This window comes from Oncorhynchus clarkii, chromosome 27 (genome assembly GCF_045791955.1).
Source record: "Oncorhynchus clarkii lewisi isolate Uvic-CL-2024 chromosome 27, UVic_Ocla_1.0, whole genome shotgun sequence".
In the NCBI taxonomy this organism is placed as follows: Eukaryota; Metazoa; Chordata; class Actinopteri; order Salmoniformes; family Salmonidae; genus Oncorhynchus; species Oncorhynchus clarkii.
The window spans coordinates 19,784,835-19,812,485 of record NC_092173.1 but is presented as its reverse complement, the minus strand read 5'-3'; the positions used below and the strand labels follow the sequence as shown (position 1 = coordinate 19,812,485).

The window sequence follows — 27,651 nt, the reverse complement described above, 5'->3', positions numbered from 1 at the left end:
GGGGGGGAACAGAGTGTTTAAGCAGTACTGGCAAGTAGTAGGCTAGTTTGATCTGAGACAAAGTATAATAATTTCTCACCTCATACCACAGTATATTACATCAGCTGCATTGTCAGTGTTTTTCAATGGTCTTTTGAACGGAATCATATTGTATTTTGTATGGTCTGACTACTTGAGAGGAACAATTGTTCGCAGTTGGCAAAGAAACAAGAGAGTCTTCAGTATTTGACATTTTTATGAAGGAAAGGCATTCAACAATGCTAACATGCAGCTTTAATTAGTACTGCAGGCTGGCACTGATAGATCTCTTCTTTGTTATGGACTCATTTTGTTTGTGGATTACATGAGAACATGATGAATACTAACAATAACTGACACTGTTCTTACATGAGTTGAATTCAATTACAGGAAGTGAATTTTATAGTTTTAAAATACATTCATATGGGTTAAATACATTGACAGAGGATAACATTTAAGTGCACTGTATATTACGGGACAGCAGCTGTAATGTGAATATGCTGATGTAGCACAGTATGCACAGACCACAACATGTTTCAGTTGGCAATGCATTTAAAAATACAAAGTCAAAAAAATAATACAGTTAGTAAAAGTGCTTGAGGTCCTATACCTATTCTGTTCAACACTTCCAAGTAATACTGTCAATGTTCTTCATTATGTTACACTCAGAGTAGACATGAAGCCTGTATAGCTAATGTAGGCTAAAACCTATACCTAGTCAGCTCTCAGGCAATACACCAAGCAGCAACTGGATATGAATCCAGAAACTTACAAGTCATTAAAATGGCCTAAGACTCATGTGACAAAGATAACATGGTATAGATATAATATACATGGTACTACAAATGGCCTTTTCAAACCCCTACTGAGAGATAGTTAATATTTATATAGCATATGTTACAGTAACCTCGGGTGTGATTCAGAAAGAAATAGTTTTCATTGGTTTTTGTTGCATCACATGCATTTGAAGTTAATACGCTTAAAACCTGGTTTAAACAAGGCATGCAGTTTTCATTGTTTCCAATACATTCCACTAAAATTGCAAGCGAGAAACAGTGCTACCAAAGAAGTGATAGTCAACGTTTCCAACCATCTTCTTTAGGTGAATTTGAAACAAACCACTGTTATCAAATACATTATCCACGTGCAATTCAGTCATCCATGTTGGTCACCATCATCTTATCCTTCAATGTGAACAACTGAAGCAGTGAAGTGTATGCAGTAATATATAATGAGTCCAGTTCATATACAGTACAGTAGGGGTGAGTAACAGTGGGATCGGGAGAAGGAAAGTCTCCTCTGGACCTAGCGATCCATCTCATCCAGCAGCGGTGTGGCGTCTCCAGCGAGGGACATGGGCGTGCTCTCGATCATGGGGCTGGGAGAAGGTCGTGGGGTCATTCTGGGCCTCGTCTTCTTGCGCTCTGCCTCTTTCTCCTGGAGCCACTGCTCGGCCATCTTGCCCCAGTCCACTGCTGTGTGGGAAGTTGCCCTGAGGGTTGGGAGCAGGGAGAAAAGATAACTCACTATTTACTTACTCACTCACAATGTAGCAGTTGTATGCTTCCTGAACAATTAGAGGTAAGTTATCTGCCGTTGGAAACTTCTGTAAGTACGCAGCTACATACATGGACCCTAATCTCTCCATTTGAATGACCCATATTGAAATGGTTTCTCTATTGGATAATTCTGTCTAAGAGCTAGTTTTGAGAGGTGACTTACTTTGGTGTTGGTGTCCTGTGGTGGCGGGAGGAGGATGTTGATGATGGTGTGGAGGAGGAAGGGCGGTGTCCATGTCCGTGTGAGGACTGGGGAGTGCTGCTGGGGTACTGGGGCGTGGTGATAGTCTGCTGCTGGCTGGGGGTGGGGGTGGTGTATGAATAGCTGGGCGTCAGAAGGGGAGTAGCAATCGGCTGCTGAGCTGGTGTGGCAAACACCTGGGACAGAAAAAATAAAGTTGAAGGGCTCATGTTGAACAGAAATATGAAAAACGGATAGAGATGAAAGTGCAAAGTTTTTGTGATTGTGAGATTCAGATATACAGAAAGTGTCTGTGTATTCCAAACGTACATGATAGGCGCTGCTGCTCCCCCCTCCGCCGCTGCTGCCACCAGTATAGCCGTACTGGCTGGATGCCCATCCGGCTGGTGTGGTGTTGGGGTTCTGGCCCTGGCCCGTTACTGCGGCAATGGCACTGAACATCTGAGAGGTCATGTTCTGAGGGAGGGCGTTCACTGCACGGGTCAGATCTGAGTGACAGACGCACAGGGCATACATAATACATACAACTTTATACATTAGGAGAAGATTAAACAGAGAAACTGTTTCTTAAAAGTCCTTAAAATGCTGACGATTTCAACCTTAGGATGCATGAAATGTTAAAAACCAATTGAGGTAACATACAGTATATCATAGCCATAGAAATCCTGGGGAGTGAGTATACGTACACAATAACTGACATAGGGCCGGAACAATACCAGTATCACGATACTCGTTAGTACCGTGGCAAGGAAACAAAGCACAAAGCAGATTTAACTACTTTAGGAAAACAGCCCTAATGTTGGAAACAAACATAATTATGTTGTCATCCAGAGTCACATGTATTTATTTTTACCAAGCTATAGCACACAATATTCTACATACAGCAGGTTTTTAAATAACCAAAGAGTTTTGTCTGCTTCGTGTTTTCCTTTTTGTCATGGAAAAAATATGGCGATACTGGTATTGTCCTGGCCCTAAACTGACCTGCAATGTTAATATTGGCTGGCGTGGCATTGACAGAGGCTGGGGTTCGTGTTCTACTGCTGCTGCTGGGAGTAATCCCTGTAGGAAAAATACCAAATATCAGATAACAGAAGTGAATCTGTCATTAGAGCACGATTACCCTGGACTGTAGGTTTCATTGTGTGGCATTCTGTGTATGCTCTGACCTGCCACTGGCTCCTGGAAATGGTCTTTGAACCAGCGGAAGAGTCCATTGACTGTGGGAAAAATCTGGCCTCTGTATCTGAACCCCTCAGGCGTGACAGTCACAAACTCAACCCTGCATGCCAGAGAAAAGTCATGCCATTCTGATTATGACAATATAACAATGACAGTACATTGTGACACTACAACACCACAGTATAGTACTTTATGAACACCACAGTATAGTACTTCACTGAACAGTGATAATTACTGTGGATACATGTGACAAACCCTCCTGAGCGAGAAGTAAATAAGGGTTAATGTTTATGTCCTTTCATGTCTCTAAACAAGCACCAATAATCACTCTTTCTCTTGGCAGGCAACAGCGGCAGAGACAAACAGGCGCTTTATGCTTCCCCTACTGTACTGACACACATTCTGTGTTTGGGTTTTGGGGGTGAGGCAGTTCCATTTCCAACACGAAAGCTTTTTTCTTTAGGGTGTCAATTGCACATGAAAGAAAATGAAGCCAAGTGCATCTCCAGCATTTCTATATCTATGCAACTTCATACATTGTATGAATGGGTGTTTATTTGAATGACAAAGGCAGCGGCTAGTGTGGTTGGCAGTCCTGAGGTAACCTTGGTTTTCCGCGGGGCTGGTAACCGAGCAGAAACTTCCCTGGCAGCTCTCTACAGGCAGACACATAGTAGGGGATGAATGTAGGCTTTTCCTTCTTGCTTTTCACTAAGACCTCCTCCATTTTCTGCAATTCAAAAAACAGGGATGGCAGCTGATGATCAATCGAAGAGAATTGAAAAGGTTTCTATCCCATCTGTCTCTTTGAAACTCTTATTCTCTCTCTCTCTCAAACACACACACACACTGGCAGATGGCTGATACACACATAAATACACATTCATACACAATGATACTGTGAATTGAAAGAAAGTATATCCTTGTTCCTACCTTTCGGTCTCCACCATTGCATTCTTGAAAATACTTGTGACCAAGTAGATCGCGAGCAAACGCAGCCATTGGTTGAACGTATCTGGCTGTGATTTCATCCAGATCTTCAAATTCCTGAGAAAAAGGTCAAACAAACTAGTGAAACACATTGGTTTCATGCCAAATGGCGCCCTATTCCCTAAATAGTGCACTACTTCTGTAGATTATATAGGGAAAGGGTGCCATTTTGGACGCACATAATTATATTCATACAGGCTATATATTGCTTCATAATGAAGAAGCCTGTGAATGGAGCTGACCTCAGTGTTGATCCACAGGGTATGTCCCAGGCTGAAGGCATTCTCCTTGCCCTCCTCTCGTACGTCAATGTGCTGGTAGATGCCATCAGCAACCTTCCAAGTAACAGTCAGGTGGTTCTCTCCCTTACTGCTGGGCCTGATGATCACATCTCCCTGGTCCATGGACTCCATCATCTTCTCTGCCTGCTTGAAGTTGATGTTATGGAACGATGGGTGGGCTATCACCCTCTTGATGTAGGCTACAGGGAGTGGAAAGATGTATTTTTATTATTATATTATTAGGCCTGGTTTCCCAGACACAGATGTAGCCTAGTCCTCGACTAAAAAACACTTTAAATTTAACATTTTCAATGCCCAGGCTTCTTATTCCAGGACTAGGCTTAATCTGTGTCCCGGAAACTAGCCCAAAATCTACTCTTACTACCATTACCAAAATCAACCAATAATAAAAGATGAATCAAGAATGTAATTTTATCCATTTATCAATTCCAGCTATGTTCTCTATCTAGAGTTGTACAGTAAGATCTCAGACAGGTTCACACTTGTTCTCTGCTGTTTCTTCTTGGCCTCCTCCTCCTGCTTCACATCCTCTGTCTCAGTGTCAAAGTCGTAGTAGGTGTCCTTGGGAAGCTTCCACTCATTGTTCTTATCCGACAGGTCTGACGTCCGACAGGTCAGATCCACACTGAGCTTCTCAATGTCAATCTTCATGATCCTGCAGTGCACTGTCATGCCCACCTACAGCAGGTTCAAGTTAAAGTGTTATGACTTTTATAAAGTGCTATATGACTTATAAAGTGTTGTTACTTTTATAAAGTGTTATATGACTTATAAAGTGTTGTTACTTTTATAAAGTGTTATATGACTTTGGCAATTGACTGGTAGTTATACTGAAATCGAGAGATATTTAGGGGGAAACTCCAGTGATACCTTAACCCTTTCTTCAGGGTGCTTGACCACTTTGTCACTGAGGAACTTGGTAGGGATAAAACCGGTGACTCCGTTGTCCATGCGACAGCGGACCCCAATAGCTTGGCCAGGGCAGGAGCCACTGTCAAAATGATTCCACACCTGCCAAAGAAAACAGAGGCTATGTCAGACTTTGCTGATCAAAAAGACAGCTGTGGTCAATAAAACTATAGCAACAAATAACAATAATCTAGGAACTTAAAACCTGATAGCCCACCACTCTTCAGATGGGCTGTCACTCACAGTGTGCAAGTATAGATTGCAGCAGAATATGGAGCATATCAGATTCTCACCTCGCTGAGCTCAGGGAAGTTATCCTGCTGACAGAAAGGACACTGCCACAGACCTGTCTCATCATTCCTTATGGCCTGGTCATAACTCTCCCCCTGGGGGCGCCGGTGAGCAATGCCTGTCACCACACTGGTGATCAGTTTACCTAGAGAGCCACGAAGACAGACAGACCGAGACCATGAAAACAGTGTTGAGATACCAATTAGGGAGTTATACATATTTTCTACTATGTCCACATTGGGGCTGTGACTCCCTGCACCAAAAAAGGTTGGTAGTGTGCGTGTTAACCCATCATTTTGAAAGAGATATCAATAAGGCCCTGGTTGAGAAGAAACATTACGTACCGATGTAAAAGGTCTCTGGTGTCTCCTTGGTGAGCAGGTTGAAGATCTCCTCTGTGTTAGGTCCTCTGTAGGTGGACCTCAGGTCTTTGTACCTGCAGCTCAGCTCAGCACGGATGTCATACAGGGTGATGCCCTTGTTACCATAGCCCTGTGGACACAGAGAGTCTCAAACAGTGAGCACTACAATGTCCTCAGATCAGGAAGAGGATGCAAGCTCTTCATAACCACCCAGAGTAGGACAACGGATGTGTTCCAAATGGCACCCTATTCCCTATATAGTGCACTACTTCTGGGATGCAGCCTACATCTCCCACACTGACCTGTCTTTCCAGCTCCTCAGCAAAGGCATCCAAGTCTAGGTCTTTGAGCCGCTCTGGGTTTTCCAGGATCTCCTCCAGTGCTCCAGCTGGGTTGGCGTCCTCCGCTGACTCATCGTACTCCAGGGCATCCACGGCCATCTTCCTTGCCCACTCGTAGGTCTCTGGGTGCACCCGCGACCCGTCCAGAACCTCAATATAGGAGTCAGTACTGCAGGTAGGGAAATACACTATGTAGTGAATTGGCTGTGTGATGATGTCAATAAAAGTAGTAGTGAATGTTACTATTATGAGTTAAATTTCAAAACAAAATATGTTTTTTAGTCTCAGGAATTTTCTGCAGTATTGCATGAATGACCATGCCCAATGTTCTGAGACCGACCTGTCTCCAAGTGAAGCTGTGTCAATCTTGATGAAACCAGCACAGTTGATGAAGACCTTGGGGCCCATGTGACACATGGTGACCAGCTGAGTGCGGTTTTCCAGACGAGTGTTATTTTGCTTCAGGATCTGGAAACAGAGATGGATAAGTGTACATGTAAAAGTATCTATTCAGATGTCAGTACAGTAGAGCAGTGGTTCCCAAACTGTGGGTTGCACAGGGTCCGGCTTTAAACTTACTCTTGAAAGTTGTAATAGTAGAATGCCAAAGGTGCAATTTCGAGTAGTGCATCATCAGAATTCTCTTGTCATGTCAGTCATTGCATACCTTCGAGAGCTATTTATAACTTGTCAGAAATGTCCAGATCAACTTGCCCATGTCAGATAAAGTTTTCTAACTAGGTTTTTTTGCCTATAGATTTTGTGGTAATATTAGAGTCATTCAAATATCACATGAATACTCATTAGACATGTATAGAATTGCGAGAAAATTTGCTTTAAAACCACAAAATCTTCTCTGGACCACATGACAAAATGTGTAGAATTGCAGAAAATTTACTTTAAACCTGCAAAATGTTCTCTCCACCAACAAGAGGGGTGTGAACAGTTTGTGTCATGAACAGTGCTTGCGCCCAAAGAAATAGATGTGACGCGAGTGCAAGTGGGGAAGTGGGATTTTCCACAATGCTGGAAGGGGGGCCTGAATGAAAAAGTTGAGGAACCAATGCAGTGGAGTACTGAGAAACTATAATAATAAAAAACAAATAGGTACATACTGCTACTGTATATTAATCAATTATATCTGGTAACACTTGGTATATTGTTGCTTTTATATCTGTGTAGTAACACTGTAATTACATTGTATTAACATGTTGGCAATCTAGATGCCTTATGTGATCTATGTCTTACCCTGAGCAGGTGGGATCCCTTCCTGGGCCCCAGGCCACAGACGTACTGCACCAGGCTCTGGGTGTAGGGGTGGGCCATGGCCCGGTTCACATCCACACCCACTTCATTCACCCGGTTGATGAACTCACAGTACAGAGCATTCAGCAGGTCCTCCTTCACTACATGCTCCTGTGTGGGAAGAAAACAGAGAACAGTTAGACTCACTCTTTACAGACACACTGATTCACAGACTTTGATTCAAACCAGACTATGATTATCATGTACAGTCAACTAGACTTGCTACTGCATTAGGGTGATTCCACTCCAGCATGGCCCAAAAATATTTATGTTATCACAGATTGTTCTGGGAATTCTCACAAAAACTTAATTGGGAGGAAGGATGTTTAACATGCTTTTTACATTTGTATCACAACATTGTTTTAGAACCATTTTAGGCCTTTTTAAAACCTATACCTGCCTACTGTAAGACCCTATGATCCGTGAACCGACAACAGACAACATCTTGGTGTTTGGAACAATATACTCTTTAAACACATTACATTTTGAGAATGTGCTCTCCATTTTATACATTGACATTATAGGTTATTAACCAATCACAGCTAGGGCTGTTACGGTGACCTGAGTCACGACCGCAGTCAAATTCCACGTGATCATTTAGTCATTGTAACTAGGCCTCTCCAAGCTCTAATGCTGCTGATGGTCATTAGTAGCCTACCAAACCCAGCACTCTGTTGTCCATCTAATGACTCTGGCATCAATGCAAATGTAATCGAAAATGTAATCTATAGGCTATTCAATTGCGTGAGAAAACAGAGTTTTGATGGCTTCTATTAAAAATAGGTTCCCATCAGCTTTCTATAGGCTAGGCTTACTATACTACTAACCTAATATTAAGAAAATTGCTTTGTTTTACAACAGGTGTATAGCCTACCTGGCTGGAATGAAAATGAACCATGGCAAAAGCGTCCTCCATTTGCTATTTAAGTGCATAGATTACAATATTTCCCCCCCCCTGTCTCTGTTCTGATACAGGTGCATGACAATGGTCCATTCTAAATCAAAACTAATTTCACACATTCAGTATATTAATTAGCATACGTAAAGACAAGATTAAATTATGAATAGTCTGATGGGTGATATTATCACTTGTGATTTATATATCATTTTAAAATTTTATTTCACCTTTATTTAACCAGGTAGGCAAGTTGAGAACAAGTTCTCATCTACAACTGCGACCTGGCCAAGATAAAGCAAAGCAGTGCGACACAAACAACAACAGAGTTACACATGTAATAAACAAACATACAGTCAATAACACAATAGGAAAGAAAGTCTATATACAGTGTGTGCAAATGAGGTAAGATAAGGGAGGTAAGGCAATAAATAGGCCATAGTGGCGAAATAATTAGGAGCATGTTTCTGGGCGCGGAAGAATAGATTCAAGGCATAATGTACAGACAACGTGGAGGTAAACCTAGGCATTGAGTGATGATGAGAGAGGTATTGTCTCTAGAGACATCAATTAAACCAGGTGAGGTCACCGCATGTGTGGGAGGTGGGACAAGAGGGTTAGCTGAGGCATATTGAGCAGGGCTTGGAGGCTCTACGGTGAAATAAGACAATAATCACTGACCAAAACAGCAATGGACAAGGCATATTGACATTAGGGAGAGGCATGCGTAGACGAGTGATCACAGGGTCCAGTGAGGAGCTGGGCGGGCTGGAGACACGGCGATTCAGACAGCTAGCGGGCCGGGGATAGCAGGCTAGCAGAAGGGCCTTAGAGGGACGTTGCGACCGAAGAAGTCTGTTGTAGCCCCCTCATGCAGTTACATCGGCAGACCAGTTGTGATGGATCAGCAGGGGTTGCTTCAGGATAGAGACGTTAGCCAGGAGAAGCCAATCGGATAGCAGCTAGCTAGCTGCGATGATCCAGGTGAAGAGGTGAAGAGCTTGCGGTATGAATCCGGAGATATGGAGAAAAAGAAGTCCTATAAGCTCTGGGTTGAAACGCGCTGTGCAGACTGGCAGGAGTTGTCCGGGCTAAAGGTTAGCTGAAGACCGCTAGCAGTGGCTAGCTGACTACTAGCTAGTAGCTAGCTTCTGTTGGGGGTTCCGGTTCTAAAGTAAAGAAAATAGCAGATCTATACCACATTGGGTGAGGCGGGTTGAAAAATATAAAAAATATATGCGAAGAAAAAATATATAAAAAGATATATATAAAGATATATACACAGGGACACGACAAGATGAAGACAAAGACGCCTGACTGCTACGCCACTTGTGAATTATATATTATCACTTGTGAATGATGTATTATCACTTGTGAATGATGGATTATCACTTGTGAATGATGTATTATCACTTGTGAATGATGGATTATCACTTGTGAATGATGGATTATCACTTGTGAATGATGTATTATCACTTGTGAATGATGGATTATCACTTGTGAATGATGTATTATCACTTGTGAATGATGTATTATCACTTGTGAATGATGGATTATCACTTGTGAATGATGTATTATCACTTGTGAATGATGTATTATCACTTGTGAATGATGGATTATCACTTGTGAATGATGCCCAGCGTGTGCAGTAAAGGCAAGAAACAGCACATGCCTTTTTTCTGTGTGACCTTTTCAAATCATAGTCGCACACCTCATGTAGTCTAGCCCATAAGCCTATATGTTTTGATAAGGTTTGTATCACAATTTAAGTGACCAAATTACTTCTTAAAATTAAGCACATTAATCCGCTTTACAACTGGTGTAGAGCCTTACTGGTATACAAAGTGGGTGCGTGAGTTTCAAGTTTAGGGAAGATAAGTTTCACCATAAATATGCACCTTTATAATAAAGCATTACATCCATAATCTCATTTGCGGTCACTTTTGAGAACAATGTTTTCCCGCTAATTGATTTTGGAATATTTGTGCTTATAGCCTACTGCCGTGTGCGCATTGCTGCACTTATAATGTGAAGAAATAGCCTAATAGTTTTAAAAAGTTAAGATAAACATTCTGATCTGTTGCATCAGCCTCATTGCTTTTTTTGTTGCAACAATTTCAATGATTTTACTGAGTTAATGTTCATTTGAAATAAATTCCTTAGGCCTTAATCTATGGATTTCACATGACTGGGAACAGATACCTTGAAAGAAATGGGCCTCAGGATCTTGTTGCGGTGTTTTTGTGTATTGAAATTGCCAATCGATAAAATGGTATTGTGTTTGTTGTCCGTAGCTTATGCCTGCCCATACCATAACCTCACCGCCACCATGGGGCACTCTGTTCACAATGTTGACATCAGAATACCGCTCACCCACACGACGCCGTACACACAGTCTGCGGTTGCCATATGGCATAGCTAGATCAGGGCATAACATACGGACATTTTAGAGTATGCTATTCTGTTCTTCTGAAATAGACAACATTTTCTTTATAACATGTTTCTTAAGACCTGTTTAAAATAAATAATGGATTTATTGTGATTGTGAGGGCTATATTAAATGGATTTATTATACTTTTTTAAAAAAATGTAGACGTTTCAAAAGGTCTGCATCAGTGGCTTGTAGGCTATGCGTGGAAGCCAGGAGATGCTAAACGTGTTTATGTTAATTACCGTGAGACTGGCAGAGTATGATGGCACCAAGGTGTTGTCTGTATCATGTACGGTTCACGGATCATTGGGTCAAAAAGGTCCTAAAATGGCCACCTTCATCATGATTTTACAAAAAAAAAAAAAAAGCACATCAAACATTCTTCCTCCCAATGAAGTTTCTATGTGAGAATTTTGAGAACAATCTAAACCCCCCCCCCACCCCCCCAAAAAATTGGGCCATGCAGGCATGGAATCGTCCATTTAGTAGGGGGTTGTAAAGGATCTCTGTAAGCTCTGTGTGATTTCATCAAAGCCACCAGTAGGTGATGATTATCTCCCAAGCATGCCTGGCCTAATAGAAACAGGAGTTGCGTCCTGAATGGCACTCTATTCACTGTATTGTGCACTACTTTTAACCTGTCTAGGACTGGGACCCCATTCCGCTAGCGGAACCCCTCGCCAACAGCCAATGAAATTGCAGGGCACCAAATACAAATCAACAGAAATCTCATAAATCAAATTTCTCAAACATACAAGTATTAGGCACCATTTTTAAGATAACATTCACATGAATCCAGCCACAGTGTCTGATTTAAAAAATGCTTTATAGTGAAAGCTCCACAAACGATTATGTTAGGTCACCACCAACTCACAGAAAAACCCAGCCATTTTTCCAGCCAAAGAGAGGAGTCACAAAAAGCACAAATAGAGATAAAATTAATCACTAACCTTTGATGATCTTCATCAGATGACACTCATAGGACTTCATGTTACACAATACATATATGTTTTGTTCGATAAAGTGCATATTTATATAAAAACATCTCAGTATACATTGGAGCGTTATGTTCACTAGTTCCAAAAACATCTGGTGATATTGCAGAGAGCCACATCATTTTACAGAAATACTCATTAGAAATGTCGATGAAAATACAATTGTTAGACATGGAAATATAGATACACTTCTCCTTAATGCAACCGCTGTGTCAGATTTCAAAAACACTGAGAACGGCACTCAGAGCCCAAACCAGCCAGAGAAATATCCGCCATGTTGGGTAGTCAACATTATTCATAAATAGCATTATAAATATTCACTTACCTTTGATGATCTTCATCAGAATGCACTCCCAGGAATCGCAGTTCCACAATCAATGCTTGTTTTGTTCGATAATGTCCATAATTTATGTCCATTTATGTCCAATAGCTTCTTTTGTTAGGGCGTTTGGTAAACAAATCCAAAAGCGCGTTCTCGTCCAGTCGTCCGAAAAGTAAAAAAAGTTATATTACAGGTCGAAGAAACTTGTCAAACTAAGTATAGAATCAATCTTTAGGATGTTTTAATCATAAAAGTTCAATAATGTTCCAACCGGAGAATTTCATTGTTTGTAGAAAAGCCTGCCATATGAGTTATGTTATACTCACAGACATCATTCAAACAGTTTTAGAAACTTCAGAGTGTTTTCTATCCAATACTACTAATAATATGCATATATTAGTATATGGGACTAAGTAGGAGGCAGTTCACTCTGGGCAAGCTATTCATCCAAACGTGAAAATGCTGCCCCCTATCCCAAACAAGTTAATCAAAGTCCTATTTGGAACTCAGTCTGTACCTGCAAAGGGTGTAACTTGAGGCAGAGGATGTCTTCGTCACTGCTGCACACCTGAGCATACTCCACCAGGGGGTCCTGGATCTTCCTGGCCACAGACACAGCCTGTCTCAGGAGAGGGGGGTAGTCCCGGAAATCTGCCTGTGGATTGGAGAAATAGAAAAATAAAGTACCAGTCAAAAGTTAGGACACATCTACTCATTCAAGGGTTTTTCTTTATTTTACTATTTTCTACATTGTAGAATAATAGTGAAGACATCAAAACTATGAAATAACACATACGGAATCATGTAGTAACTAAACAAATCAAAATATATGTTATATTTGAGATTCTTCAAAGTAGCCACCCTTCGCCTTGATAACAGCTTCGCACACTCTTGGCATTCTTTCAATCAGCTTCACCTGGAATGCTTTTCCAACAGTCTTGAAGGAGTTTCCACATATGCTGAGCACTTGTTGGCTGCTTTTCTCATCCAAAACCATCTCAATTGGGTTGAGGTCGGGTGATTGTGGAGGCCAGGTCATCTGATGCAGCCATCCATCACACTCCTTCTTGGTCAAATAGCCCTTACACAGCCTGGAGGTGAATAATCTTTTTTGGTTACAACATGATTCCATATGTGTTATGTCATTGTTGTGATGTCTTCACTATTATTCTAGTAAATAGTAAAAAGAAAGAAGAACCCTTGAATGAGTAGGTGTGTCCAAACTTATGACTGGTACTGTATGTAGAGTTAAGAGAAAAATCTATTTAACTGTCACTTACTCCACAATATTACAGTCATTGGCAATACATATTACATATTTAAAAACCACATTGTGGACCACTCAGAGAGAGTTTCTGGAGGTACAGTATGTAGAAAACCTCCAATGTAGAGAACATTGAAATGAGGAAATGTCTTGTGAGAATAAAGAAAACATGTTTGGGAAATGAGGGCAGGACTTGACCTCTGACTTCTTGCTGTTCATGTAGAGCATGGCCAGTTCATTATCAACCAGCTCCACCCCGATGGTGGGGAAGGAGGACTCCTGCTCCAGCTCACTGGCAGTGCGTTTAATGTCCTCAATCACCATCTGGGCGTCCCTGCACAGGGAGTGGAGGGGGAACATTACAAACGTTCAGGATGTGCATCCCAAATGGCACCGAAGTAGTGCACTATATAGGGAATAGGGTGCTGTTTGGGATGCAACCTCAGTCATGTTAGTAAGCTTTTTCAAACAGCAGTCTAAGAAGGCCACAGGTGAAAGAAACCAGGAGAGGGTTGCAAACCTGTTCTCCCCAGCTATAGCGATGATGTGAGGCTTCTTGCTGTTCAGAAACTTCTTCAGGGTTTCAATATCGTGGATCTAAAGGTATGGTAGGACAAATATTACAATATTTACTACAAATATGGTCAACAATGGTATGGTATGGTATGGTATGGTTATCTGAGCTTCTTCAAAACTCTTGCTCTGTGTCCCAAATGGACCCTATTCCCTACAGAGTGCACTACTTCTTTCCGGAGCCCTTTGGTACGAAAAAAAAGTATGAAAATGTATGCACTCACTACACTAATTGTAAGTCGCTCTGGACAAGAGCGTCTGCTAAATGACTAACATGTAAATGGGTGCCATTTAGGACTCACACTTGGCTTGGTTTTATATATACCTTTTTCTCCCTTTCATCCTCCCTCCATGCGTTCCTCCTCTTCAGGAAGTAAGGAAGCCTGAGGAAATCCCCCACCTCTCCGTCACCATTCACCAGGGCACAGAACACTGGGGTGTCTCTGTAGACAGACAGAGGTTTGCAGTGAATAATAACTATGTCACAAACATAGAGTTCCTATTAAATTTCTCGAGGGGTTATGTCATAAACCCTCAATGTTCCAGAATGGGGTGAAAATGGTAGCCATATTGGCCAGGGAGAAATCCAAACCAGTCTAATTCGAATGAATGGCAGTAGAGGCATACTTTGGAAAACAAAAGTAAGGCATGTGATATTTAAAAAATTGTGTAATAGAATTATTGTCAACCCAAAATATTTTCATATAATTATAAATACAGTTTTATACACATTTTCTGTATAATTAGCCACTAAAATATATGCAAACAGACTGTAATTGTCAAAAAAATTATTTTCTTGGAAAGCTTTGAGTGCTATTATACTGTATGATACAATATCAGTACTTGTTGCATTTACAACTTGACTAAGTTCTATCATCAACTGATTTAGCCAGTGTATGGCTGTGGATTGACTGCATAGATGCAGTAAAGAGGTAAATGGAACTCAACCAAAATAATGGAAATACCATGGAAACGCGTGGGGTGAAAGATGCCATCGGGAAAAGATCCTGAATCTCCTCATTGCCCTCCAGCAAAATTAGACTACATTTAGGCTATTGTTTATACGTGTCATGGTCACCAATCAACTGCATTACAGTTAAAAAGACTGACTAAAACCACTTCTCTGTGCAAGCTATGCTGGCAGGTAGCCTAGTGGTTAGAGAGCTGGACTAGTAACCGAAAGGTTGCAAGATCGAATCCCCGAGCTGACAAGGTAAAAATCTGTCATTTGGCCCCTGAACAAGGCAGTTAACCCACTGTTCCTAGGCCGTCATTGAAAATAAGAATTTGTTCTTAACTGACTTGCCTAGTTAAATAAAGAATTTTAAAAATGCTACCAGCTTATACAAAGGGAGTTAGCAGCAGTCACTCAATACTTCTAAATCTGAGAAGGAACTACATCTAAATGTTATGCAGTGAAAACAGCCAAATATATCCAAATTGGACTTTAGTAACCATATTGTGGGCCAGACTTGACAAATATCAATTTTGATTGATCAGATTTGTGGAATGTGCGCCAATCCGGTGTCCTTCTATCCCCCACGGTTTGCGTTCCATCGACCTCTTACCACATCTATTGATTAAATGGAATGTTGGCATATTGGCAGTTCATTTGAGACAGTTAGAGAGACCCTATTCCCTATATGGTGCACTACTTTTGCCCAGAGGCACATAGGGTCTAGTCAAAAGTTGTGCACTACATAGGGACTAGGGTGAAATTTGGGACACAAACAAAGTGAAGTCAGAGACAGTGTGCATTACTCTACCTGCTGGATGAGAAGGCCACTCCCAGCACGCGGATTCCTTTGCCGTGGGCCTCAGACATGAGCTCCTCATCCTCCTCCTCCACTTGTTGGTCAGGCCGATAGGGCGCCACCTTCAGCCAGTTATACAGCTTCCTGCTGCAGGCCTGAGGGGCGGGCAACCACTATCACAACACTGTAGCAGGCTCAACATACATCAATGCTCTGTGCCGCCTGCTTTGGAAAGTCAATACCAGAATAAGAAAATAAGTCATCAATACCACAGTAGCAATGACGTCACATCAAAGTAAAGAAAATAAGAAGTTTAAATGTTGAGGTAATGTCTTCACAATATATCACAATAGATGTTGCTGCAGAAGATGTATCCTTGGGTGTGTGTGCGTGTGAGGGGGGAAGCGGGGGGGAGGAGTACCTTAATGATGTTCTCCTTTGCTTCTGCAATAAGTTTGTTCTTCAGCTCTTTCGCCATCTGCGGGTAAAGGAACTGTTTGAGGGATCGTTCAATGGCCAGAGTGCGCTGTCTGTTCCACTCCTGAACCTGGTGGCTGAACTCATCTCTGTAGTAAAACTGCTTTATCTCTTCATAGTACGCCTGGTCACCTCCGTACCTGCTCAACAAACATAGTGATATCATCGATAATTGACTGATTCAGGACAGTATACATGTAAAAAGAACACATTTTGGAATATGTTATTACATGGTATTAATATGTTATTACATGTTATTAATGGTTATTTCATGATATTAATATGTTATTACACAAGCTCAGAACCTGCGTTGCAAATGGTACCCTACATCAGTGGTTCCCATACTTTTTATAGTCCCGTACCCCTTCAAACATTCAACCTCCAGCTGCGGACCCCCTCTAGCACCAGGGTCAGCACACTCTCAAATGTTGTTTTTTGCCATCATTGTAAGCCTGCCACACACACACTATATAATACATTTATTAAACATAAGAATGAGTGTGAGTTTTTGTCACAATCCGGTTCGTGGGGAGTGACAAAGAGCTCTTATAGGACCAGGGCACAAATAAAAATAATCAATAATTTTGCTCTTTATTTAGCCATCTTACATATAAATCCTTATTTGTTCATCAACAATTGTAAATAACTCACCACAGGTTAATGAGAAGTGTGATTGAAAGGATGCACATAACTCTGCAATGTTGGGTTGTATTGAAGAGAGTGTCAGTCTTCATGATAGTGAGGGCCGAGAATCCACTCTCACATAGGTATGTGGTTGCAAAGGGCATCAGTGTCTTAACAGAGCTATTTGCCAAGGCAGGATACTCTGAACGCAGCCCTATCCATAAAGCTGGCAGTGGCTTCAAAATAAATTAAATTTGCACAGAACTGCTTGGTGCAATTTTGATGAGGCTCTCTTGTTCAGATATTGGTAAGTGGACTGGAGGCAGGGAATGAAAGGGATAATGAATCCAGTTGTGTTCAGATATCGGTAAGTGGTAAGTCGTTCAGATATCAGTAAGTGGACTGGAGGCAGGGAATGAAAGGGATAATGAATCCAGTTGTGTGGTCCATTTCGGGAAAGTACCTTCGTAATTGCGCACCCAACTCACTCATGTGCTTCGCTATATCACATTTGACATTATCCGTAAGCTTGAGTTAAGCATTGTCCCAGCCATATCTGCGGCAGCAGGAAGAATGAAGTCCTCCACAATAGTAGGGGCTTGTCTGTCCTAGCCACCATATAAGACGCTTCTAGCCCCTTCTTATTAATGGTATCTGTTGCTTTTATACATGTTTTACTAATCGAAAGTCGTCTTAGTTCTCACTCAAAAAACTCCTGTGGTTTATTTTTCAAATTGGCATGTTTAGTTTCTAAATTTCTGTGCAAGAGCAAAGGTTTGACATTGTGTTGTTATTTCAAAGAAACACTAGATGGTTTATTTTTATTTTTGGCAGTGAAACGAGGCTACTCAGGCGAGAAAAAAACATCACCCAAATGTAAAGCCCTGTTGGAAAATCTAAATGGACTGTTTGAAAATGTGAATCACATTTTTATTTGGCTTACCCCTGACGGCATTGCACGTATCCCTGGGAATACCGCCCTAAATAAATGCACTAAATTTGACCAGAGTGTAGTGCACTATTTAGTGAATATGGTGCCATTTGGGATGCTGACAATGTTATTAATATGTTATTACACAATGTTATAATAAAAATCCCTCACCCCTTCACTCCAATCAGGTCAATACAGATGTTTATGGTGAGCAGGCCCTCTTCCTCTGCCTGGAACATCTTGAGGAACTGGTCTCCATTCAGCTCCTTTACAGGCTTGTTTTTCAGATACTTAAAGGAGTAACCATAATGGGCCTCATCCACATCCTATAGGAGAGATTAGACCACGTACATGTCTGGTAGAGTACTTCAAACTAGATCACGACATATTAATATATGCACTAACTGTAAGTCGCTAAATGACTAAATGTAAAAATATGAGTCAATGAAAAGAACATGTTAGATGTATTTTTTCTATACAGTATGTACTGTGCCATCAGAAAGTATTCATACCCCTTGACTTATTACACATTTTGATGTCTTACAGCCTGAATTCCAAATGTATTAAATTGATTTTGTTTTCCCCTCACCCATCTACACACAATACCCCATAATGACAAAGTGAAAACATGTATTTTTTTTGCAGATATATAAAAAATGAAATACAGAAATATCGCATTCACTTAAGTATTCACACCGATGAGTCAATACTTTGCAGAAGCACCTTTGGCGGTGATTACAGATTTGAGCTTTCTTGGGTATGTCTGTATCAGCCTTGCATATCTGTATTTGGGGATTTTATCCCATTCTTCCTTGGAGATTTACTCAAGCTCTGTTAAGTTAGATGGGGAATGGCAGTGAACAGCAGTCTTCAACTCTTTCCACAGATTTTCAATGTGATTCAAGTCTGGGCTTTGGCTGGGTTTCACATTCTTGTTCTGAAGCCATTCGAGCGTTGCTTTGGCTGTATGCTTGGGGTCATTGTCCTGTTGGAATGTATACTACGTTTCAAAAGTTTGGGGTCACTTCGAAATGTCCTTGTTTTTGAAAGAAAAACAAATGTTTTGTCCATTAAAATAACATCAAATTGATCAGAAATACAGTGTAGACATTGTTCTTGTTGTAAATGACTATTGGAGCTAGAAGCGGCTGATTTTTAATGGAATATCCACATAGGCATACAGAGGCCCATTATCAGCATGTCACACCCTGATCTGTTTCACCTGTCCTCGTTATTGTCTCCTGGAGGCTCTCCAAGGGCGCTCTCCTGGGCTACGGCAGTTTGGGAACAACAATCTGTCATTTGGAGGAATTCATGGCAGAGGTGAGAAGTTTTTGAGTCTCCGGTATCTGGGAGAAAGGTGGCCAGCAAACTGCTTGACTTAAGTCAACTCCCATAGTGAGTTCGCACATTGGCCGCTGAGAATGCCTGAATTCCGGAGTCTCTTTTCAATACTTTTCTGCACGGATTATCTGAGGAGATTAAGGATGAGCTAGCTGCTCGGGAACTGCCGGTGGACCTTGACTTCCTTATCACTTTAACCATTAAAATTGATGGACGCTTAAGGGAAAGCAAGAGTGAGAGGAGGTCTGGTCTCGGGCACACTCGTGCACCCGATATGGTGCGTTCCTCTCCTATGGAATCCGGGAGTTTCTGAAGGCAGCTCTTCCGAGAGGAGTCGAAGCCACCCGAGCTCTCTCGTGAATCTATGACGGGTGAGTTGGATACTCCTGAGCCTATGCAGTTGCGAAGAACTAGGCTATCACTTTGGGAGCGCTCACGGAGGATGAACAGTAACTGTTGTCTTTACTGTGGAGGGGCAGGACATTTTATACCTACCTGCCCTATTAGGTAACCCTTGTCTTTTGTGGGTACCAGTACTATGGGGAGTCAGACTGGGAGTTCCCTAATTCCCATCACCTGCACATCCCTTTTTGCTCTTGTGCTGTGGTGAGACCAATCTATGTCTCTCCGAGTGCTCATTGACCACAGTGAGACAATACAGTTCCTCCTCATGACATCTCCCCATGTTCCGGTTATGTTGGGATTTTCCTGGCTCCAAAAGCACAATCCTGTGATTGACTGGACCACAAGCTCCATCCTGAGTTGGAGCCCATTTTGCTATTCCCACTGCCTTCAAGCAGCACAGCCTTCCTCACGTCGTCTTCCTCAGGATGTTAGCAAGACTGTGGATGTCTCTGCTATCCCCACAGAATACCATGAACTCCTAGAAGTTTTCAGTAAGGCACGTGCTACTTCCCTTCCCTCGCACCATCCTTATGATTGTGCCATTGATCTTCTCCCAAGCACTACACCACCTCGGGGTCGATTGTATTCTCTGTCTGGACCAGAGACCAAAGCTATGGAGGAGTACATAGAGGAGTCTCTGGCCACTGGAGCCGTCCGTCCATCTGCATCTCCTGCCCGGTGCAGGGTTTTTCTTTGTGGAGAAGGACAAGACCCTGCGTCCATGCATTGACTACCGGGGACCTAATGACATTACTGTCAAGAATCGTTATCCCCTTCCTCTCCTCGGCATTTGAACCTTTCCAGGGGGCCACCATATTTTCCAAGTTGGACCTTTGAAATGCCTACCACCTGGTTCGGATACGTGAGGGGGATGAGTGGAAGACAGCCTTCAACACAGCCAGTGGACATTATGAGTACCAGGTCATGCCATTTGGACTCACCAACGCCCTCGCTGTTTTCCAGGCTTTGGTCAATGATGTGCTTCGGGACATGCTAAACCGGTTTGTGTTCATGTACCTTGACGACATCCTGTTTTTTTCTTGTTCTTCATGTCAGACAGGTCCTTCAGCACCTCTTATGCAAATGTATAAAAAAATGTTAAACTGAAATACCTTATTTACATAAGTATTCAGACCCTTTGCTATGAGACTCGAAATTGACTCAGGTGCATCCTGTTTCTATTGATCATCCTTAAGATGTTTCAACAACTTGATTGGAGTCCACTTATGGTAAATTAAATTGATTGGACATGATTTGGAAAGGAACACACCTGTCTAAATAAGGTCCCAGCGTTGACAGTGCATGTCAGTGCAAAAACCAAGCCATGTGGTTGAAGGAATTGTCCGTAGAGCTGCAAGATAGGATTGTGTCAAGGCACAGATCTGGGGAAGGGTACTAAAACATGTCTGCAACATTGAAGGTCCCCAAGAACACAGTGGCCTCCATCATTCTTAAATGAAAGAAGTTTGGAACCACCAACACTCTTCCTAGAGCTGGCCGCCGAGCCAACCTGAGCAATTGGGGGAGAAGGACCTTGGTCAGGGAGGTGACCAAGAACCCGATGGTCACTCTGACAGAGCTCCTGAGTTCCTGCTGGAAGGTTCTCCCATCTCTGCAGCACTCTACCAATCAGGCCTTTATGATAGTGGCCAGACGGAAGCCACTCCTCAGTAAAAGGCACGACAGCCCGCTTGGAGTTTTCCAAAATTCACCTAAAGAACTCTGACCATGAGAAGCAAGATTATCTGGCCTGATGAAACCAAGATTTAATCTTCGGAGAGTGCACTGTAGACAGGTGAGTTTCTTTCTAAATCATGTCCAAACAATTGAATTGGCCATAGGTAGACTCCAAACAAGTTGTAGTGACATCTCAAGGATGTTTCAGACTGTAACAAAACAAAATGTGGAAAAAGTCAAGGGGTGTGAATAGGGAAAGGGGATACCTAGTCAGTTGCACAACTGAACCCATTCAACCAAAATGTATCTTCCGCATTTAACCCAACCACTCTGAGTCAGAGGAACAGTTGTTGTGGGAGTTAACTGCCTTGCTAAAGGGCAGAACAGCAGATCTTCCACCTTGCCGGCTCAGGGATTCAAACAAGCAACCTTGTGGTTACAGTCCCAACACTCTAACCGCTAGGCTACCTGACGCCTCTGAAGGTATTGTATATCCCATGAAAGATCTAAATAAACCACTAATACAACAAACAAATAAGTGGAGGTAATTGCAGAATAGGGTTGGAAAATACATGTAACTTTCACAAATTCCCAGGAATTCCTGGTAGAAGGATAAAGGATTTCTTCCAACTAGGATTTCTGGAAAACCTGGGAATTTTCAGAATGTTTCCGTGATTTTTCAACCCTATTGCAAATAGATGGTGTATACCTTCTTTCCCTTCTTGGTGGGTTTGATGTTGATCTTGGCTCTTTCCTGGAACGTCTGTCGGAGCACATGTCTGACTAGAGGCTCCCGGGCGATCTGCATGGCGACCATGTAGCGAGTCCCCTCCAGTACTGCCTCCGCTGTGCTGAACTGGCTGCACAGGCAGAGAGAACATACTATTAGTAGTATTGTGGAAGGTATAGGTTTGCATCTCTAATGGTGCGACTTGACATGCAGCCATGTACAAGTTTGCATATTCACCTCTCAACACCAACTCTGTTACTGCTAAAATGGTTGGGTTATCTTAATATTAAAGTGTATTCTGTATACAGTGCAATAATGAGTCGCCGGTTAACCTGCAGATGTAGTCCTTAGCCAGCTCCATGGGCTCAGCAGGAAACTGCTCCGTCTCGTGACGCTGGTAACTGTCACGTAGGTTTTCTCCAAACTGCTCTGGAGTCAGACCAAACTTCTTGGCCAGGCCATCTGACGAGAGAACCCTTTAAATGGTGGACTCAAAAACCGTTGCAAATACAATTGGCTCGTGATACAGGAAGTGCACTTCGATTAGCAAACTCTGTTAAAGTACACTAGTCACAGTTTTCCAGTCACACATTATTTCGCAAGTGTTTGTATTATCACATGCTAACTGTATAGCCCTGAAGATGTACTGTATAGCACACAAATCTGTCTGTAATAGGTGCTGATAGTGACGCCTACTGGACACACATGATAAAGCACTCACCCAGTCCTGCACACTGGCAGATGCTGTACATATCCCTGCGAGATGCAAGCTTCAGGTCTGTCCCTTTTGACTGCTCCTCTTCTTCCTCTTCCTCCTCCTCTACTTCCTGCTCATTACCTGCGAACAGAATACATGATAATTACTCTGGTGAGGGTAAAGGTGCTTTCCCCATCTTACAATATATAATCTAAATCGTACCATCTTCATCCACTTTGATCTTCTTCATCTTTTTCTTGCTGGACCTGGCTGCATTCTGCATCTTTGGAATATCTCGGCCATAGTACAGCAGGAAATGGTTGTAGACGTCGCCCAGTTCATCACTAGACTGGACATCCTTCAACCTTGTCAAAAAACATAATCAGGTATGCATTCAGATACAACAAAGATAATAAAGGTGTCATAACATGACTAGCGTACTGTCCAAGGGGTGTACTTGTACATCAAGTTGCCTCACTACAGAAACAGGAGATGGGCTGTTCTGGCTCAGACAAGGCTTATTTACAAACATGTTTGACATGATAAGCCTTACCTCTCTAAATCTGAAGTGTCTAGTGGTCGAATGCCATCAGCCAGTGGCTTATCTGGGTCAGCTGAGATCTGTTCAAACTGGTATCCCTGCATCTTCTGGAACAGGCGTCTTAGGTTCTGTTTGCGGGTTTTCAGCTGGGTCCACTGAGGAGGAAAGAAAGTCCCACATTAAACAGTAATTAAACAGAGAGAATAAATGAAGGGTTAAAGTTAACCAAAATGCAATGCTACAGTATATTACCTTCTCATCCCACTGCCAAACCTTCCACAGATCATTGATATTGAGTTCAGGCTCTACATACTCTTTCCTGTAGAACGCTATAAACGGAACCTAGAGGTGAAACAATGAAGACAGTTGTATTAACTGTGAAAAATTATATGGAAGAACTCAACTTTACCGACAGTGCTAGAAGGACTGTGTAGTACCTCAAAGTGTTGGTTTCTCATGAAATTCAAAGCCTCTTTAATCTTCTGGATGGTGCTGGGGCCTTTTCTGCTGAAAGTAGTGGTTGGACCTCTGTCCAAATAGTCTGCGTTCTCCTGAAAACATAGAATATTAGATTTTTTTTTAAAACACAAGCATTTTAAAAACAGACCTAGACTGTAGCATCAGCTTTAACTAATCGTATTATGATACCTAGCTAAAATATCCTCACTCCAGTACCTGCATGGAGATGGTGAGAGTAGAGAAGGCATTCCTATAGATCCACTCAGCCTCCTGTTCCAGCTCATCATCCTCTGCTGGCTTCACACGAGTGGAGCGTAACTAAAAACAACAAGACCACACACATAGAAAGGGGTGTGGGCTACAGTAGTGGTATTCAAAGTCAGTGGTATTCAACGTCAGTGGTATTCAAAGTCAGTGGTATTCAAAGTCACGGTCGCAGGGGAACTACAGTGAAAGAATTAAGAGTATAGATTATTATTTGCCAGCAGCATACCACCATGCATACCACTGCTGGCTTGCTTCTGAAGCTAAACAAGGTTGGTCATGGTCAGTTCCTGGATGGGAGACCAGATGCTGCTGGAAGTGGTGTTGGAGGGCCAGTGGGAGGCACTCTCTCCTCTGGTCTAAAAAATATCCTAATGCCCCTAATGCCCTGTGTAGGGTGTCGTCTTTCGGATGGGACGTTAAACGGGTGTCCTAACTCTCTGAGGTCATTAAAGATCCCATGGCACTTATCGTAAGAGTAGGGGTGTTAACCCCGGTGTCCTGGCTAAATTCCCAATCTGGCCCTCAAACCATTACAGTCACCTAATAATCCCCAGTTTTCAATTGGCTCATTAATCCCCCTCCTCTCCCCTGTAACTATTCCCCAGGTTGTTGCCGCAAATGAGAACGTGTTCTCAGTCAGGTAAAATAACGGATAAATAAAATTGTATGGGACAATATGCAAAAGTTTTTGAGAAAGATAATTATCATTTATTTATTTTATTTAGTAAATGTATTTATTAGTTTCTTTTCATTTTGATAAGAGATGCAAATGTCATGAATTGAAGGTGATTTGTTTATGTAAAAATCAAAATGTACCGATTTTAAGGTTGTGTCATTTTTGGGGTGGGTTCATGCAAAATTATTGTGAAAAAAATGTGGTCCCCAGAAATTCTGGCTGAAGAAATGAAAAAGTTTGAATACCACAAGGCTACAGCGTCAAGCCCATAACTGTTATAGGTGAGTTTCAGGTGCTCACGTGTCCCAATGACTATGACGGTGCACCTTATTCCCTATATAGTGCACTACTTTTGACCAGAGCCCATAGGGTTCGAGTGCCATTTGGGACGCAGCCTATAGAAGTATACACACCTGGAACCTCTCTGGCATGTCAGTGGAGCGGATCTCGTTGTCCTGGTCCGTCATGTGACTGCTCTCCAGCTCGCTAGGCTCATAGATCTCAAAGATACTGCGTCGACCCACCCTCTTCTTGGCCTGCTTCTTGGGCCGGTCCCATGACTCTTCATCTGCATCCTCCTCCTCCTCCTCAGCATCTTCATAGGCTTCAGTGTCAAACTCTGCAAAGTCAAAGTCCCCTCCGAATATTTCTTGGGCCTCCTGAAGGGCTCTGTAAAAAGGCAGTGGTGCTCAGTACTAAATACTGCATGTGAGTACAGATAAACATGCCAGTGTCCCAAATGGCACTCTATTATAGTGCCCTACTTTTGACCAGGGCCCATAGGGGAATAGGGTGCCATTTGGGAAACATCTACCATATCAAATTCCATTGCACAAATAGGACTTCTTACTTTTGGGTAAGCTTTCAGGTGGAGAGGCTACTGCAAATTGGGATCTAAGTGATTAAATTAAATGTCAGAATCACTTACGCATCAGTATATCCTGGCAGCTTCTTCCTCCACTTGGGTTTTTTCAAGGGCTGTCCGTCATCATCCACAATAAAGTCATCGATATCTGAGGGAAAAAAAAACAAAACACTATGACTCAAATATTTTCAAATGGCTAACTCAAAACAACTCGACTGTTTATAGATGAAGAAACTAAAATGTTTCATACCAGACTCTTCATCGTCCTCCTCCTCATCCTCCCCGGGATGCAAAGGCACATCCAATGCCTCACCCTCATCCGCTCCCGTCCCCATGAAGATCTCATCCGCTATCATGTCCTTCTCATGGGCCTCCCTGACATCTTCATCTCCCTCCTCATCCTCATCATCCGACATGTCTCGCAAACGACGGAACTTTTGCTGTTTATGATGATAAGGAAGGAGTAGAGATATCAGGAAAACATTTTAGTCAATCTACTTTTACATAGTATTTTTAGAGTGGGACCATGGGACAAGACACGAGACCTCCGCTGTGTGTTATACAGTGTCCATGATGACAATTCATTTTGCTTGTCATAATGGCATCGGAATATTTACCCTTTTCACTTTTACTCCCAAATTCTCCTCAATGAGATCAATATCATCATCATCCAAGCGGTCGTCAAAGCCTGTAGACAGAAATTCCAAGATACTCAAACACCAAAGGTGATTATTATTGGTATGCATGATTCTGCTGCACACTGTTTGGTGTCACAAATCATGACTGCTTGAATCTGAATGGGCAAAATAGAATCAAAGGGTTTACGACATTATAGTTTATTCAATGACTGAAGACATAGCCTACATTGTGGCTAGGAAGCAATCACAGTGCAGCCCAGGCATGAATAAATACAGGACCAATTTATGAATGAACACTTACTTCTCTTCCTCTTACGGTGTCCAATTTCCTCCCCAGAGTCACTATCACCTTCTTTATCTTTATTCCCTTCTTCCTCATCCTCTTCCTCCCCTTCCCCTTCCTCCACACCATCATCAATCAGACCACAGAGGTTTCCATCTGCATCTTGATCCTCTGTATTCTCCTCTTCCTCCTCCTCATCTAAGTAAGTCACAAATCAAGAAATTGTACATTGTTAACATCGATCTTATTTAGGGTAGTTGTGATGATGTCCCTCTGTCAAGGGACATCTTTTAAATAAAATCTAAATGGTTCACATGCTGTACAATGAAAAGATTACCATCATTTGCTGCAGCATGCTTCAGTGCCTTTTTCTCTGTGTCCTCTGGACACCCAAATTCCTCCTCAGACTCCTCTGCCTCCCTCTCGATGAAATCCATGTTTAGTGGCTGTTGAAGAGATAATAAACAACATGATTTTCATTAGCTGGTTGTGTCAAAGAACCGTTTTTGGAAATAATGTTATGGGACAGAATTATTCCATCATTTAAAAACGTTAACCAATTTATTATTGTAAACAATGAAATATTAGGCTACAATAAGCAATGATGATAAGACGCTGCTGTCTGCCACCGCTGACTGGTAGAGATGCAGTAGAACATTATTATACCCAGGGGGCTAAGACATTGCTAGATATCACAAGGTTTAGCTAGTTAGCTACGATCAAAATGTATATGACTTTGCAAATAAGCAAAGGTAACCGTAGCTATCCAACGGATATCAGGCTGGAGCTGCAGGTAGCATTCTTCTTAGCTACAACAACATAGCCTACGTTAGCTAGCTTGCATAACAACAATGGAATGAGATGGCTACCAAGCTAGCTCTATCTACTGTAGCTAGCATACAGCTGTATTGCCACAAACAGCTGGCTGACTCCCATCGCCCATAACGGTACATACCTATGTGACAGGAGGCAGGACCGGCTCCTTTTTAAGTTGACTGATTAGCGAAGCGTGATATGGAAAATAGATTCATTTCTTAACGACATAAATGTATTAGCTATCTAGGCGCAAGCAAATTTCCAAGACTGGAATGCAGAAAAATCCCTCAAACTCTAAATGAAGGCGAGGCACGTCACAGATGAACACAGCTCTCCTTGGATTGCAGAGTGCAATCCTTGCATTATACTTTTCAATGTTTTCGTGTATTATTTTTCTAGTGTTATGCTATGTAACATAATACATGTTGTTTTTGCATTACTTTTCAATGTCTTCTTTTTGTAATATTTGTATGTAACATAGAAAATGTTATTCAGTTTAATTGGATCTTGTGTTTACTATATTGTA

General features: G+C 42.0%; 1 protein-coding gene across 1 annotated transcript; it reads right to left on the bottom strand.

The window, feature by feature from the left end:
- Window positions 1–217: 217 nt before the first annotated feature.
- LOC139386185 (transcription elongation factor SPT6-like) lies at window positions 218–27,412 on the bottom strand. The gene is made up of 37 exons (XM_071131656.1): window positions 27,265–27,412; window positions 26,647–26,755; window positions 26,328–26,507; window positions 26,006–26,076; window positions 25,639–25,828; window positions 25,452–25,536; window positions 24,937–25,192; window positions 23,797–23,898; window positions 23,559–23,672; window positions 23,374–23,463; window positions 23,134–23,276; window positions 22,803–22,945; window positions 22,605–22,721; window positions 22,216–22,345; window positions 21,863–22,013; window positions 17,899–18,053; window positions 16,117–16,312; window positions 15,708–15,850; window positions 14,267–14,384; window positions 13,889–13,965; window positions 13,567–13,702; window positions 12,622–12,759; window positions 7,405–7,572; window positions 6,497–6,624; window positions 6,118–6,325; window positions 5,798–5,945; window positions 5,456–5,598; window positions 5,124–5,264; window positions 4,736–4,931; window positions 4,194–4,432; window positions 3,895–4,008; window positions 3,567–3,691; window positions 2,949–3,061; window positions 2,764–2,841; window positions 2,089–2,267; window positions 1,741–1,955; window positions 218–1,510 (listed from the first exon to the last, which is right to left on the bottom strand). The coding sequence occupies exons 2-37, from the start codon at window positions 26,744–26,746 to the stop codon at window positions 1,324–1,326; spliced, it is 5,217 nt and encodes a 1,738-aa protein (XP_070987757.1). The 5' UTR covers window positions 26,747–26,755; window positions 27,265–27,412; the 3' UTR covers window positions 218–1,323.
- Between the last annotated feature and the right edge of the window lie 239 nt (window positions 27,413–27,651).